The 16,280-nt window shown below is 43.5% G+C and overlaps 1 protein-coding gene across 2 annotated transcripts; it reads left to right on the top strand.

Moving 5' to 3' along the window:
- The first annotated feature begins 5,978 nt into the window (after positions 1 to 5,978).
- LOC306922803 (uncharacterized protein) lies at positions 5,979 to 7,606 on the top strand. Of its 2 annotated transcripts, none has more exons than XM_079500640.1 (4): positions 5,979 to 6,149; positions 6,233 to 6,291; positions 6,380 to 7,418; positions 7,535 to 7,606. In XM_079500640.1, exons 1-3 carry the CDS (start codon positions 6,145 to 6,147, stop codon positions 7,402 to 7,404), a joined length of 1,089 nt encoding a protein of 362 aa, XP_079356766.1. In that variant the 5' UTR covers positions 5,979 to 6,144; the 3' UTR covers positions 7,405 to 7,418; positions 7,535 to 7,606. The 2 variants fall into 2 exon arrangements, with proteins under 2 accessions (XP_079356766.1, XP_079356765.1); XM_079500639.1 differs by having other exon boundaries at positions 6,380 to 7,433.
- The last annotated feature ends 8,674 nt before the right edge of the window (positions 7,607 to 16,280 follow it).

Below are 16,280 nucleotides of genomic sequence, written 5' to 3'. Positions count from 1 at the left end.
GGAAGACCTTCGCACACTCGACTTAGCAGACTGCAGTGTATTTTTATATCAAAGCGTTAACCCCCCTTCAATAACGACAATAACGCAGAGACAGCTTGTTTATTTTTGGACCACAATGCTTATATGCAGGCCCGAACGGAATACGCGGCCGCGGTGTTCCGACGAAAACTCCGCGGAATTAGCGCGGAATTTTAACACGTTCATGTTGTAGTTTACTTTACCCAGGCCATCGTAATATTAACCAGTGGATGCATCCCGCCCCTCCTCCCCTCATTCTCTACTGCTGACTAATATGTTGTGAGTTGGTCTGGAGGCTATGGACGAGAATATTTAATATAACTTTATCAAAAGCTGTCGGAAGTCCTGTCGGATTTACTGCAGAGGAGCTGACTGCTGAGTGACTTCGGATGCATGGGGGGGCCGTGTTGTTTGTCAACACCAATGGATTACCTAAAGAAATGTCGAGCATTCTGAAGCAACAGGAGTGCGAGTGATTTGGGAACTTTGGGTAAGTAGCATTTACATTTAGGCTAGCCTACTATTGTATTTGCTAGCTGGTTTGGTTAACATGCTGAACTAAATTAAAAAGAAATGTGGCAGCGTGGCGATCGCTTTGAGAGCTGAGAGAGAGAGAACGTGTGTGTGTTTGGAGAGACTGCATGCTACGTGCGTGCGAGAGAGAGCGAAAGTGTGTGTGTGTGTGTGTGTGTGTGTGTGTGTGTGTGTGTGTGTGTGTGTGTGTGTGCGTGTGTGTGTGTGCGCGACAGCTCGTGTGTGTTTGGAGAGAGCGTGCGTGCGTGCGTGCGAGAGAGAGAGATTCATTATTTATTTTATACGTTGTTTTATCTTGATTGTCTTGTTCCACTTTTGCTTTGGCAATGTAAACGTATGTTTTCTCATGCCAGGCAATAAAGCTAATTTGAATTGAATTGAGAGAAAACCTTTAGCTGAGACAGATGAAGCAGGAGCCAGGGACCCCATATAAAATTGTGTTGCAGATTCAACTTTAATAGATTTCATAGATAGCTTGCCCACTCTGTTTTGGTGCCTAGCTTTCCCTGGTGCCCAGTCTTCCCACCTTTCCCTAGTGCCCACTGTTTTGGTGCCTATACAGTACCTTTCCCTGGTACCCAGTCTGCCCACCTTTCCCTAGTGCCCACTCTATTTTGATGCCCACCTTTCCCTGGTGCCCACTCTGTTTTGATGCCCACCTTTCCCTAGTGCCCACTCTGTTTTGGTGCCCACCTATCCCTGGTGCCCAGTCTGCCCACCGTTCCCTAGTGCCCACTCTGTTTTGCTGCCCACCTATCCCTGGTGCCCAGTCTGCCCACCGTTCCCTAGTGCCCACTATGTTTTGGTGCCCTCCCTAGTGCCTTCATAGATTTGTTTGACAGCACCATGTCAAACAGTGCAGTGTTGTGTTGGATTCATGTTCAGTATTTTTAGACACCCACTTAGTCGCAGCATGAGGCATCGTTTGGGAACTTGTAGATCTGCTATTTTCGACTAATGTTACCCTCAGAATAGGGATGCTAGGGTTTTAACACATTGTCTTTGTTTTGCAGTACGATCTAGGACTGAAACCATGGCTGCCTGCCTCTCCAAGACCCATGTACTGCTGAGAGGAAGAAGTTTGTGTTGGATTTTACAAAGGCTCTGGTTGAGGCAGATATTCCTCTTGAGGAAGCCCCCAAGCTGGCCCCTGGCTATCTGGCTGGCAGGCAATCAGGCAGGCAGACTGACTGACTGGCTAACTGACTGGCTGGCTGGCTGGCTGGTTAACAGACTGAGTGGCTGGCTGACTGACTGACTGACTGACTGATGGACTGACTGGCTGGCTGTTTGGGTGGCTGGCTAATGGACTGGCTGGCTGGCTAATGGACTGACTGGCTGGCTGGCTGGCTGACTGACTGGCTAACGGACTGGCTGGTGGACTGGCGGAAAGCCGCTGGCTTGTATGTTCATGTTGGACCCATTGTAATTTCATTTCACATTTGTTATTTGAATTGTACTAAAGAATGTTCATTATTATTGAATAAAAATGGATAAAGTCGAAGATTTGACTAATAGATCTTAATTACTTTGTTGTGGTACTTTAAGGTTTATTTAGCATATTTAGAGTTATTTTTGCTCTAAAGTTCTAAACACATTGATTATAGTCCTGGATAACTGTCTAAAACCTTAAAAGAAGAAAAAAAAACACTCCGCAGAATCCCGCAGATTTTCCTCCGGAGTCACCGCAGAAAAACAGAAAAAACCCCGCAGATTCCGTTTGGCCTTACTTATATGAAACGAAGCCCTTGCAATCTAAACTGTAAAATCTTCAGTGTTTATTTAACTCAGAGTGTACAAATGGAACCAAACGTTCCATTTGCAGACTCTCCCAGTGAGAGCCAGTGACGTAAGACTCAGGGTGCTGTGTATCTCTCTCTCTCTCTCTCTCTCTCTCTCTCTCTCTCTCTCTCTCTCTCTCTCTCTCTCTCTCTCTCTCTCTCTCTCTCTCTCTCTCTCTCTCTCTCTCTCTCTCTCTCTCTCTCTCTCTCTCTCTCTCTCTCTCTCTCTCTCTCTCTCTGTTGCATAAATCTAAGATAAGGGAAGGCTCGAAGACCAATTTGTTGTGTATAAAAATCCGGCGACCCAAGGACCAATTTGTTGGAAAGATGGCGAGAAAGGCCATATAATGGATACAAATAAATTATATCTATTCTGTAATGCTAATTAGAAAGGACTGTAAATATATATATACCTTCAATAACCCAGCAGGGAGACCAAATACCGTGCTGTATTTACCTTACAAATGAGTGGATAGCCCTTTAAATCTTGAATGACAGCCACGGTACCATACAAAATAGGATACCTTAAAAACGAATTGGAGACAGTTGAAATAAAGTTCTGAGAGGAAGTTTAAGGTTTAACTGTAATTTTTAGTAGGTAATAAAGTCAATTTACATAGAGAATGTGCTACATGGTTCAGATAATAATAATAATAGTACAATACATCACTATAATTTAGAGTATTCAATACTCAACCCGAACCCTTCACAGTATGTCCCAAGCATTAATACTGTGGATCACGTCAGTTGTTGATAAACGTTCATTGGTTGGTATATAGTTCATGTCCGCAATATCCCACGGTGGTGCTGGTTGTCGAGCACTCATTGGACCAGCACATGGATGATGAGACTGGTATCGTGACATCTTCCTTGGTTCCGTCATTGAGGGCCATAGACCGGGAAAGCACAGAGGCTGGCGTTGCTATGGCAACCTGAAGATAACATTCTTTCCCTGCTAGCTGTAAACTTTCGACAGAGAGAAATACTCCTATCTACTTTCTCACTAGGCACCAAGGTCAAATACATGTCTCAAATCAAAATAGGCCTCTCAGTATGCGAGTTAACTTGCCTGGGGACAGACAGTATGGAGACCGAATAAGGAGTCAACAAGATATATGATATTAAATCTGAATGTGGCGTCAGGAAATCCATAATATAAATATGATAAAAGAATAAAGGATAAGATGAACAATCCTGTGTAAACAGGCAGTAGGCTATGAGTAAAATGATGATAAAATCGCAAGATGACAAAATATGACCTATATGGAACACGGTCTGGGCCCAAAGTTCTATATGTGTTGACCAACAGAATATGATGGAATGGCCAACTTGACATGACGTGTAAACAACATGTCAGAATGTATCTAACACTCTCTCTCTCTCTCTCTCTCTCAGTCTCGCACGCACGCATGAACGCACACAAGCTGTTCTGCAGGGCCACATGAAAAACACACAAACAAAATAAAAGTATATTTCTGGTTCGCAGGGGTGTTGGATTTATTTTTTATTTTTATGAACAGAATAAAGTTTGTCTCAGATTTATACTGTCAAGGCCTGAGCCGCGGTCTGGCCATGGATTAAGATTTCGCTGTAGTATTTCTAAGTAGTTGGACAGCTCCACCGAATCATCCTCAGAAGGTAGGCGGGGATGTAGTGCTATTTTTAGAAATGGGGTTAGTTGAGCACATCTACAGATAAAGGGTGGCAGCTTGGCTCAGGAGGTAGAACGGCCGTCTTTGGTATCCAAAGTTTCCGGGTTCCATATATACCCGGCTCCTCAGTCAAACTTCTTTACTGCGCTGCAGTAGCGAAAAACTAAAATGTTTGCTTTGGACGAATCTCTTCTTTGATGGTGGAGGAGGCATAGAGCACCGAAGTCTGATGTCATTATCGGTAGAGGGCGCAAATCCACAGGTTCATGTACTTTTTATTTGCATTGTAATCCCCATAGGGGGATTTTAGATCGCCTCAAATAAGAACTAAACATGTCATCCCGGCCGTTTCACTCATATGAATATGAAGAATCAACTGACTGAGAGAAAACACTAATGTTACTGCTACTGAATTAGTTACATTTTCGCTAGAAACAGACTGTATCATATACAGTATGAGTGACTGACTGTCGCAAACGATACAGAGACACCTCCCTGACAATAACGCAGAGACAGCTTGTTTATTTTTGGACCACAATGCTTATATGAAACGATTTTAAGATGACCACATGTTATTCTCCATAGAGAAATGGCCGTGAACCAGACAGAACCAGGGGATGAGCGAGTGACGTCAGGACTTCGGTGCTCTATTATTGTTGCGTGCAGTACACAGATTAATAAGCAGTAGCCTACTGGAGCCATACTGCTGTGTTGCTTACCGTGTATAATGAGAACGTGCATTCAGTTTGTTTATGCAAAGTAGTAGCCATTTGATCTGGGCACGGTATACTTGACACGTTGTGAAAATAGGGGGGGCGCCCGCCGCCCGCACCTCCAGTAAACCTATAGACCACTCAGAAGTGGGTACTTGGTGCATCTTGGAAAGTCTTGTAACCCGAGGTTAGTTATGTGCGTCTTCTCTTGAATCTAGCCGGACGCCTTCTAGCGTGCATGCACGTGCACCATTCCATTCCGTACCTGCGTGTGCACGGCACTATTTTGTTGGTACCACAGTGTGGTACTGCGTTCTACGAGCATGACACCACTGCACTTAACACTTCCCTGATGTTTCACTGTAAAGTGTAGCCCTTTTAGCCCTTAAAGTCAGGACTGTGTGGTTTAACTTGACTTCAGTACTATAAGCTGTAGTTTCAAAAAGCTGTAGTTTCAAAACTATTCACTCAATCTAATTAACCAATACATCATTATTTTTGCTATGATTCCCTGCTTTCATAGGACATGAAAAAACAAAATCAAGACTGCCCTCACCCAGTCACATCAGAGCACCTGGACATGCTAACTTTCCTCATTTTGAATAAACTGAATTTGACATCATGCAACAGAGTTGTGTGTCTGTACACCACAAAGAGAATGTTATGCAGTGTTCACAGAATGTACTTTTCTTTAATTGAGTTTACTTTATTATTGCTGCTACATCCTTGGTTTAAACTAAGACAAAATGGTAGTATTTGACACATTTCATATCAGCACATGGTTTGCCTATACAGAAGAAGATTTTTTTTTTTTAATGATTTAAATTAAGCAGCACTTTTTCCATTTGATTGAATACTATTAACAGCATACTACAACCAAATGGACCCATAACAGTCCATTTGTACAGTCTCAGAGTTTATTGTTATAAAAGGGTCCTTTGGGTACATTTTCTACTAGGCGAAGGCTACACTAGAGTCACCTGGACACATCCTGTTGTTGTGTGGAAACTTTCCACACACATTAAATACAGAGATACATATTTACATTTTATAGCACAATTCTGGAGATATACGGTAGCAGCTGGTTATTAATTCATAATGTATGAATTCTTGTTGGTTCTTTTAAAATACCAATACTTGGTAGAGTCTATATTAGTGAAGTAACTCTCTCTCTCTAGGGTCTGAAAAGGAACACACCTATGAATAACATTATTACCTTCAGCTGTGTTACACTGATTAACATGGCTTGGAGCACCTTTAAAAGGGACACCTGATTCACATCCCAGAGGTATCGAAGGACTGCAGTCAGTGTGGAAAGCTGCTGTTCCAACAACAGGGCCGCAGCAGTTTTTTTTAAAGCTAGTTTATTTGACCTCACTGCTAACAAGAGATTGTTTGTCTACATTGATTCAGTACGTGTCAAGAGTTCAACAGCAACTGCAAAACATGAGGTAGGTTGTTTATCCATTTTCTACTGGTGTGATACAAATTAATTCTTTAACCAGCATGACTTTAACTGAAATGTGTTTTGTAGGGTGCTGTGGATTTCATGCTTGCTGCTTGGAATTGTCACTACTTTGCCTACTAAGAGAGGTAAAACGGATCATTTCTCTAGTTCCACCAAATCGTTAATTAATTTTATACTTTAAAAAAAAAATAATGCTTGCTGATTGTCTTGCAGGCAAGGTTTCCCCACGATCCAGGGGACCGCCATTGTACCGTGAGGGAGGGAGTTCTTATGACGGTAGCCCTCTGGTCTATAACCAGCCCTCTGCCCCTGAGACACGCAGGAAGACCAGCTCCAGTGGGCTACAATATAGGCCTACAGGCTATAACCCCTCTGTGGCTGGCTATGAGGGTGCACTTCCTGTGGCTGCCTCCAGTATGCCATATGCAGGAATCCTGGGATATCCTGCAGGATATCCAGGATATCCCATGGTGCATGGAGCTGGCTATGCACGTCCTGTGGCTGCCTACCGTGTGCCAAATGAAGGCGATCCTCCTGTTCCCAATGACTATTATGATAATATTATCTGGGATATGTATAGCGCTTTTCCTAATACTCAAAGACGCAGGGATGGCCCTGCTGCTGCATTCCCTGCATACAATGAGGTTCCATATGCTGCTGCACCACAGCCCCACGTACCTGACATGGGTTTTGTTTCCCCAGTTTCCCCCTACCCAGTTTCCCCCGTTTCCCCCTACTTTGAAAACCCCTACCCCGTTTCCCCTGTTTCCCCCTACTCTGTTAACCCCTACCCCGTTTCCCCCGGTTCCCCCTACCCCGTTTCCCCCGTTTCCCCCTACTCCGATGGCTATGAGGCTCCTGTTGCCACCACCCACCCCGACGGCCAAGAGGCTTCTGTTGCCCCTGACTACTCTGGACAATATTGGGGATCTGTTGGTGGGGAAGCTAATGAACCAGTCTTCAGTGACGTATCAGATCTTGAGCCAGTCTCCTCCTTCAACTCACGTTCACGCTACCTGCGAGGAAGAACCGTGTTCTATGAAGCTACCTACATTCCTGAGGAGGGCCCTGCAGTGCCTGCTGAAACTGGCTACGCTCCTGAGGAGGGCCCAGTGCCTGAAACTAGACCCACCCCTTGGATGGGATATCCTACTGGGTCAATGCTACAAAAAAGGCCGGTTATGAATCCAGTCAAACAACGCTATCCACCTTCTAATGCAGTGAAACGTCGATACTAAAGGCCCTGCTGCTGGTGAGAACTCCACATGTATGTATTCAATATGGCTTCACAACATGTATTTCTTCAATATGGATTCACTCTGCTATCCCTTAACCAGTTTAATTTGTTCTTTTTTTTTTTTTTACTAGGTCTCATGTTCTGGATGTGACACTGCTGCTTGTACTTGGAGACATGGATGATTAATAAAACTATAAATTACAGCTATGCCTATGTCACTTTCTTTTCCATGGTTATGGGCCCAATTTCCACAAGCTTCATCGCCTACAGCAGTTGTTCTCAACCAGTGGTCCTTGAGGGGGTTTCAGGTGGTCTCCAGCTAAATGGAGATGTGTTAACCAAATTGATCCTTTATAGAGCTAAGAATTTAAAATTAAGCCAAATACATCCTTATGGGTAATTTAGTTTCATTTTATGCTTGTGTGTTAAAATGCATCTGAATTACTTTACAAGGAGTAGAAAATGGAAGAATTGTTTTGTCATCACATTTGCCTATTCTCTCTTCCATGGTTGAATTGTGGACATCTCGTTCCAACAATGACACAACATTCTATGTTTGGGGTCTGAGAGGCTAGATGTCATGAAATGGTTGCCCGTGGCTCAAATGCAGACTAAATGGGCCTTGATATGAAAAAGGTTGAACCCCTGGCCAAAGTGAAGAGCCCTATTGCATTTTAGGAAGGGACTAATCAATGCTTTTCAATGATGTGTCTCGGAGGGCTGTGGACAGTTCAGAAACTCTCTTACCAATCATTTCACAAATGTATTTTAATGTGAACAGTTTATGACAAATGCTATAGTTCCAAAATAGAAAGCCAGCGGTGTCTTATTAGATGATCCCCATCAATGGTGTCCCTAGCTGTAGGTGGGTTTCTGAACTGTCCACAGCTGCCCTCTATTTAAACTAGTCTTTATTTCATGACACAATTTGTCTGCCATTGGCCATATTAGACTGCAGCCATCTTAGCTAGGTGATAGCTTCCCATAGACAGCCCATTCATCCAAACAGAAGTCGTCTCATATTAAACAATGTCAATCACCAACATTGCAGCTGTAGGGAAAGCTTGAATTATCTCTTTCAATCTGTAAAGTTTTCGTTTAATACAAATCCACCGTAACATGTTATGAGATACTTCCTGTCAAGAAATTCCTTGCAGATGATTATTTTAAGTATCAGAGTATGGAAGCACTCGTTACAAGTAGAGCAACCGCCTGCTGCTGCACTATGTGCACATTCAAAACGGGTGGTACGCATGGGCCGATTTATATTAAGCAGCACTTTTCCATTTGATTGAATACTATAACGGGGTCCCCGTGGAGGTCGGCACGGGTACAACCAAATGGACCCATAACCATTTGTACCGTCTCAGAGTTTAGTGTTATAAAAGGGTCCTTTGGGTCCATTTGTAGTAGGCTAAGGCTACACTAGAGTCACCTGGACACATCCTGTTTTTTTCACATTAAATACAGATATTTACATTTCATAGCACTAATTCTGGAGATATATGCAGCAGCTGGTTATTAATTCATAATGTATGAATTCTTGTTTCATGAGTTAGAGCTGATGACTGCTGTTAGAATGATGACAACTGTCTTCTCTTGACAGCTTTATTATGACCTAGAAAATGACTGCTGGGAGACCGATAACGCTCCATGGCTGACAGCTTTTTACGAGCGCTGCTGTAAGCGGTAATTGTGCCGTGATTTGTCCCATGTCCTCCGGGAGGCAGGATGTGGACAGCATGTCATGTCTGTAAAGTATCTGGAATGATGAATGGAGAGATGATGATCAGTGGTGTTTATGAACTTAAAGGACAACTTTAGTTTTTTTAACCAAGGTTCATGTTTTAGGTTATTAGAGAAAGTAAAAGATGAACATTTTTCGTCTTAGTTTTAGTCGACAAAAACAACACTGGTGTTGATACTGTGTTGATGTTGTGTTAACACAAACAGTAACATCAACACAATCCTTTTTGACCCGATGAGCTTGTACTTCGGCTATCTTTGAAAATGTACAAATCTTCTCCCCGCTGGCTCAAAAATCCTTTTAAATGGGGGAAAATTATGTACTGTATACTATACATTTTGTAGATATAGACACTTTAATATGCTTCAGTTTATTTCATTTCACCAAACACACGCGTGCGTGCGTGCGTGCGTGCGTGCGTGCGTGCGTGCACGCATGCACATACATACACAGAGGCCCTCTCTCTGCCCTCAGACTGTCATGATTGCCCAGATTTGACAGTATGAATGGAACGTTTAAACGTGAAGTATAACATATTTTTCAATCTGTTGTGAACAGATATTCTCTCCAATAAGTATAAAGTAACGATGTAATTCGGGGCTGCTGGTGGAAAGGTTGTTTTCAAGGGTGCCCTGAGCCAAAATCATGTGAGAACCACTGCACTACACTTGGGATGGTTCCAGGGGGTACCCACTACCCAGCATAATTAGTTAATAGCGTCACAATAATTTTAACCAAATTTGACACTTAGTAAGGAAATATTTAGCCGAAATGGCAAAAAAAATGCATTTTCGGTTTGGTTGATTTGAGCAAAATCCGTAAAAACGCTGTTGAATGGAGGAGTATGCAGCTGCGTCTCTCTCAGTACAGCTGCCATTCCTCCCCGCACCCCCTTACACACACACGCATGCACGCACGCGCGCGCGCACACACACAAACCTTTTTTTTCACCACCCGTCAGTCTCAACTCAAGACAAGACCACTTTGTATTAAACCAAGCTTTGCTGTTGTCATCTTGAGTTAACCAAACAAAATCCACACGCCAGAGGGTGTAACATTAGTAGGTTAACCAGCGCTATAGTTATAAGAGCCTGCATATTCGCAGCGCAAGGTAGCTTAATTAACACCAGCTGCAAACGCTTCTGTCTTTGTGTGTGTGTGTCTGAGATGAAACTGAGATGACGTCAACGAGCATCTTGTTTATTGTGGAGGTGTTCTGGAGTGGGCTGCCTGGGCCAGATGGTTCAACCTGGTGTAGTAAAGTAAAGCAGCATCTGGGCAGAGACCACCTCAACCTTACTGCAGACCACCTCTTGAGGAAAGTCTCTCATTGCTGTGGCCATCCAGCCTTTCCACGCTGTATGGCAAAGTTTGATCAATGGGAACACCACCATGGCTTCATAAAGCTGACACAGCTTCCTCATCCACATCCTGACATCTTCATATTTACATGGAAGCACCAGGTTGTCTCTGGGAATCATGTCCTCTTTGCTGTTGGGGATGGCAGTATAGCTCTGTCACTAGATGACACCATATATACCAGAACTTCTCAATGCAGTGCAACCGGAGATTCTTCACCACATCCAGAATAGCCACAAATCAAATGTCAGCCAAATAGGCTACATATCGGGGGGGGGGGTCCCGAATTGATGGGGTCCCGAAGTTGTGAGAACCACCGCTCTATTTCACCACTGGCTGTAGAGGTCATTCAATGTCATTCAATGTCTCAGGCCAAAGATGCAGAGAGATTACTGGCTCACCTAATCGGAGCCATAAGTCTTCCACTCCATAAAAGGCCCATTTATCTGTCCCCGCTGCGTTGCGCTGCTGAGAGCAGAGCATTTAGAGATTGACCATTTGTCAAAGCCATGGCGCTGGCCGCCCCGCCCGCCCGCCCGGCATGGCCTCCGCGTTTTCGCTTTCTTTGTGCTGTTGCAGAAGATAGCAGAATTACGGGCAGAGTGTTAGCCGACATAATGCAATAGAGGCTCCCCCGTGGGCCCGGCCTAATGTGATTTCACCCGGCTGTTGTTCTGTCACACTGCAGTCAGAGATGCAAGAGATGCCTTACTGAACTGAGGGGGACGAACGCAGAGGCACAGAGAGAGAGAGAGAGAGAGAGAGAGAGAGAGAGTGCAGAGGACATAATGGATAATATCATCACTGTCGGGTGGAAACCTTGTGTGCAGTGATGGAAATTAACTGAGTACATTTACTCAAGTATTGTACAATTTTGAGGTCTGTCTGTCCTATCCATCTTCTGCCACCGTTTCCAAGCTGTACCGAATGGCTGGTATAACTATTGGTGCATTAACAGAATAATCGAATATTCGACTATCAAAAGGCTATTTGACACTGTAAATAAAAAAATTATTATTTGCTAATATTATTTTTAATATTTTTTTGATATTTTTTTTTTGTTTTGTTTTTGCTTTTCTAGACATGTAGCTGTGAGCTCTGTTGTTGGTAGTTCTCCAACTTAAGTATACTAATCCATTCCTGGTTGATTTTTTCATATCATATATAGCAGGGGTTCTCAACCTGTGGGTTGCGACCCCTCGGGAGGGGGTCGCCAAATAATTTTGGGGGGTCCCCAAATTATTTAAAAAAAATGTTTTTTTTTATTTCTTTTTTTGCACCTAATCTTGCTGTAGAGTGTTTGTTCATTAGCATTTAGCATGGAGTCTCACCTCTCTCCAACTCTTTTAGTAAACAGAAAATGTCACTTACTGCACCTGTAAGGCTGTAACCACTTCCATTAACCCTGAATACTTACCGTATTCACCAGGGTCCCTCAGGGCTTCTATTTTTATTTTTCTATTTTTTTCTATTTTCTAGTCATAGGCCCTCATTTATCAACCGTGCGTACGCCAAAATATGGGTGTACGCCGAAATTACCGCAATTTTCGGCATTTACCATTTGCGCCAACGTTTGATTTTGAACTTGAGCCAAGACAAAAACCACGTCTGGTCGGGAGCTGTCGTACGCTTTGTCCTCACCTGTTTTTCTGTCGTAGAACAGCGGAGCAGCATTGTTTGACCAGCTGAGAGGCTGTCACAGGCATCGAAACATATGTATTCACTCCTAAAATGTTTATATAAAACTGTATGGCCCTCATTTATCAATCGAGTGTAAAATCTGCCCCAAATTCGAGTGTAGGATTCGTAGTACACCCACGTCGGGTCGGCATTTACAAAGTGATCGCAGACAGCTGTTTCTTCCTAATTTCATTCCTAGCAGTGATAAATGTGACGGCTGAAATCAATCTGGCACGCCCTATGAAATCAAGCCTCGCCCTCGTTTTTGCGACATGAACAACTGCCATACGACCTGGAAACCATGGTTACAGGAAGAAAAAAAAAGGTTCCCTCGCTGCCCCCTCTCTCATACACAGACGCACGCACACGCAACTAAGGCAACTTGCAACTTGTTGTATCTTAAATAAATAAACCTGCATGAATTAAATAAAGCTGTATAAAGGCCTACCCTGTCTGTTTCTCCTCTCGCTTCGCTTCCCTTGCTGCCTGCCTCACCCCCCCCGCACGCACGCACGCACATATCGCAATTTGCAAGCAACTGTCACTGTGTGTTGTTAGTTGTATATTAAATTATTAAAGTCTTTTTAATTTAATATACAACAAGATATATTAGTGAACGAAAACCTGAACCTGTGAACCATGAATTAAATAACAAATAGGCACACACACGCTGCTGTTTTGCATAGGTGCTCCTCCTGTCCTGTCTGTCTGTCTGTCTCTCTCTATCACTGTGGTCCGTCCGTGACCGTGACCAACTGACCATGCACCGCACGTTCGACAGTATTTAGATTGCCTCGCAGTCGCTGCAGTGGCTGGGCACTGGTGGTGGTGGGCTGGCTGGGTAGCCTACCTATCTCCGATGCTGTTCCCACTTGCGCTGGCACGGTACATTTGGCATTCGAGCGACGCGTCAGGTTTATTAAACGAGGAGGAGATTGCACATACAGTAACTCCAGAAAGACATTGGCCTGCTGTAGATTAGGCTACAGTATAGGCTACCCACGTTGGGACTCTCCGCAGCTGCACTAGCCTATAGTAGCCTACTCTCCAACGTCCCGTCATGGAAATATTTCAGCACAGACAGCCCAAATCCTCGCATGTATGCGCTCATGCAAAACACTGTTTAAATGGCTTGCAACATTGGCAAAACATTGTTTTTAATTGCGCGATTTTAATTACTTGTAAAGTTGGAAATCTCCTACTAATTTCATATGACACAAAGACACATCTTATATGTATTTAGCCCATATATACCTATACAGTTTTATATAAACATTTTAGGAGTGAATACATATGTTTAGATGCCTGTGACAGCCTCTCAGCTGGTCAAACAATGCTGCTCCGCTGTTCTACGACAGAAAAACAGGTGAGGACAAAGCGTACGACAGCTCCCGACCAGACGTGAGTTTTGTCTTGGCACAAGATCATTTTCAATCTTTGGCGCAAATCGTAAATGCCGAAAATTGCGGTAATTTCGGCGTACACCCATATTTTGGCGTACGCACGGTTGATAAATGAGGGCCTATGTATATGGGCTAAATGTAAAAAAGAAAAAAAAGTTAAGGAATACATCAACGATGTGTCTTTGTGTCATATGAAATTAGTAGGAGATTTCCAACTTTACAAGCAAGCAATTAAAATCGCGCATTTAAAAACAATGTTGCAAGTTAGATGCGTAAGCCATTTAAACAGTGTTTTGCATGATGAGCGCATACATGCGAGGATTTGGGCTGAGGATATTTCCATGACGGGACGTTGGAGAGTAGGCTATAGTGCAGCGCTGCAGCTGCGGAGAGTCCCAACATGGGTAGCCTACTGTAGCCGAATCTACAGCAGGCCGATGTCTTTCTGGAGTTACAGTAGCCTATGTGCAATCTCCTCCTCGTTTAATAAACCCGACGCGTCGCTCGAATGCCAAAATGTGCCGTGCCGGCGTGCCAGCGCAAAATTGGGGACCGCTGACCGCATCGGAGTTAGGTATAGGCTAAACCACCCAGCCAGGCTGCCAGCCCACCAGTGCCAGTGTGCCACATGAGTCTGGTTTAGGCTGCACATTTATATAATTGTCAGTTGACTACTGCGACTAGCGAGGTAATCTAAATAGATTGTCATGAACGTGCATGGTCGCGGTGTCATGAACGGACCACAGTGATAGAGACAGACAGGACAGGAGAGGAGGAAAACAGCAGCGTGTGTGTGCGCCTATTTGTTATTTAATTCATTGTTCACATGCAGGTTCAGATTTTCGTTCAGTAATATATTGTTGTAGGCTATATTAAATGAATAAATACTTTAATAATTTAATATAGGCTACAACTAACAACACACGGCAGGCGCGTAGCGCGGATCAAATGATTGACTGGGCAAATTAGCATGGGGGGGGGGGGGGGGGGGGGCGCATCCACGGCCGATAGAGAAGTGTGAACTGTGAACGGTTTGGGGAACCATTTTAAAACAAAGGCGGCTTGCATGCTGTGGTTTACTAACCAGAAAGTTGCATGCACAAGGCTCAGTTGGGCCAGCTCTAAACTGACTGGGCCACGGCCCGTATGTGCGTGTGTGTGTGTGTGTGTGTGTGTGGGGGGCAGCAAGGCAAGCGAGGCGAGAGGAGAAACAGACAGGGTACTTTACAGCTACAGCTTTATTTAATTCATACAGGTGTTCGTTCTTTATTTATTTAAGATAGGCGACAACAAACCAGTTGGACTTGCAAGTTGCGTGTGCGTGCGTGCGTCTGTGTGTGTATGAGAGTGGGGGTGACTTTTTTATTGACTTTTTTCGTCATGTAACTATGGTTTCCAAGGTCGTACTGCAGTTGTTCATGTCGCAAAAACGAGGGCGAGGCTTGATTTCATAGGGCGTGCCAGATAGATTTCAGCCGTCACATTTATAAACGTCCGAACGAAATTAAGGAAGAAACAGCTGTCTGCGATCACTTTGTAAATGCCGACCCGACGTGGGTGTACTACGAATCCTACACTCGAATTTGGGCCAGATTTTACACTCGATTGATAAATGAGGGCCATAGTCTATGCCTATATGGAATGAAACTTCATTTAGTTTTAGTCACATTTTAGTCACCTGGAATGTTTTAGTTAGTCTAGTTTTAGTCGACTAAATGTCATGCGATTTTAGTCAACTAAATCTACAGTTGATTTAGTCGACTAAAATTTATTTTGGCGGGCCTTGATGGCGTCGTAATAGCTGATTTTACACTTGATTTTACAATAGCTGATTTTACACTTGCTCACAACGCGTTGCAGAGCGACGCGTTGTGAGCTTGTAGATCGGCTATTTTCAGCATGCAACCAAGTGTAAAATGACTTATATACTGGATCTTTTGTCCACTAGTCCCTTCCTAACATTTTAGTCTAGTTTTTATTTGTTGACAAAATTGTCAATATATTTAGTCTTAGTTTTAGTTAATATCATGACGTAGTTTTCATTTAGTTTCCATTTAGTTTTCCTCAGTGAAAATAGGTAGTCGACGAAATTTTTTCGCCATAGTATTAGTCGACACAATCAACACTGCTACGCTCGGCCCACTCTGTTTTTCTCTCCCCCTTTGGGCAACCGTAGCTTGAGGCCGTCTAGTAATCAGAAAGGTTGTCGGATTATACCTCCCTGGCCCGGTCTAACATGTCCCTGAGCAAGACACTTAAAGGGGAGTTTCCACAAGCTTTATCCATTTGTCACAAAAAAATAAAAATAATAATTCCATATGTTCCATACCAGATTAGCGGTTTTACTGTCCGGGTGGATCAACCGCTAGAACTATTATTCAATCGCGTAATTTGTTTTAGTTTATGTTTACATCTGTTGTAGATGATATGACAGGTTAGTCCATGCAGTGTTGTTGCTGCACTCCTGTGCTACGTGGGCTGATGTTAGACCCCTATATATATATTTTTTGTCAATATACATATTATCAACGGTTAGGAAGAAATTCCCCTTTAACTCCTAACTAACCGTTCCTTTTTATTCATGTTAAAATAGTGAAAATAACGGATCGACAAGCTCACAAAGTGTCGCATGGCAACGCGTTGTGAGCTCGTAGATCTGTTATTTTCGGATGTAAGTATAGGATATAA

This window comes from Electrona antarctica (assembly GCF_951216825.1).
Source record: "Electrona antarctica genome assembly, chromosome: 5".
NCBI classification, from domain to species: domain Eukaryota; kingdom Metazoa; phylum Chordata; class Actinopteri; order Myctophiformes; family Myctophidae; genus Electrona; species Electrona antarctica.
Note: the sequence above shows the minus strand (reverse complement) of the source record. Positions and strands in the feature narration are given on the sequence as shown.

Bases quoted from the DNA above. Each gene is read 5' to 3' on its own strand.
- LOC306922803 (XM_079500640.1), top strand. The intron at 6,292-6,379 runs GTAAAACGGATC...ATTGTCTTGCAG, and splicing joins TACTTTGCCTACTAAGAGAG to GCAAGGTTTCCCCACGATCC.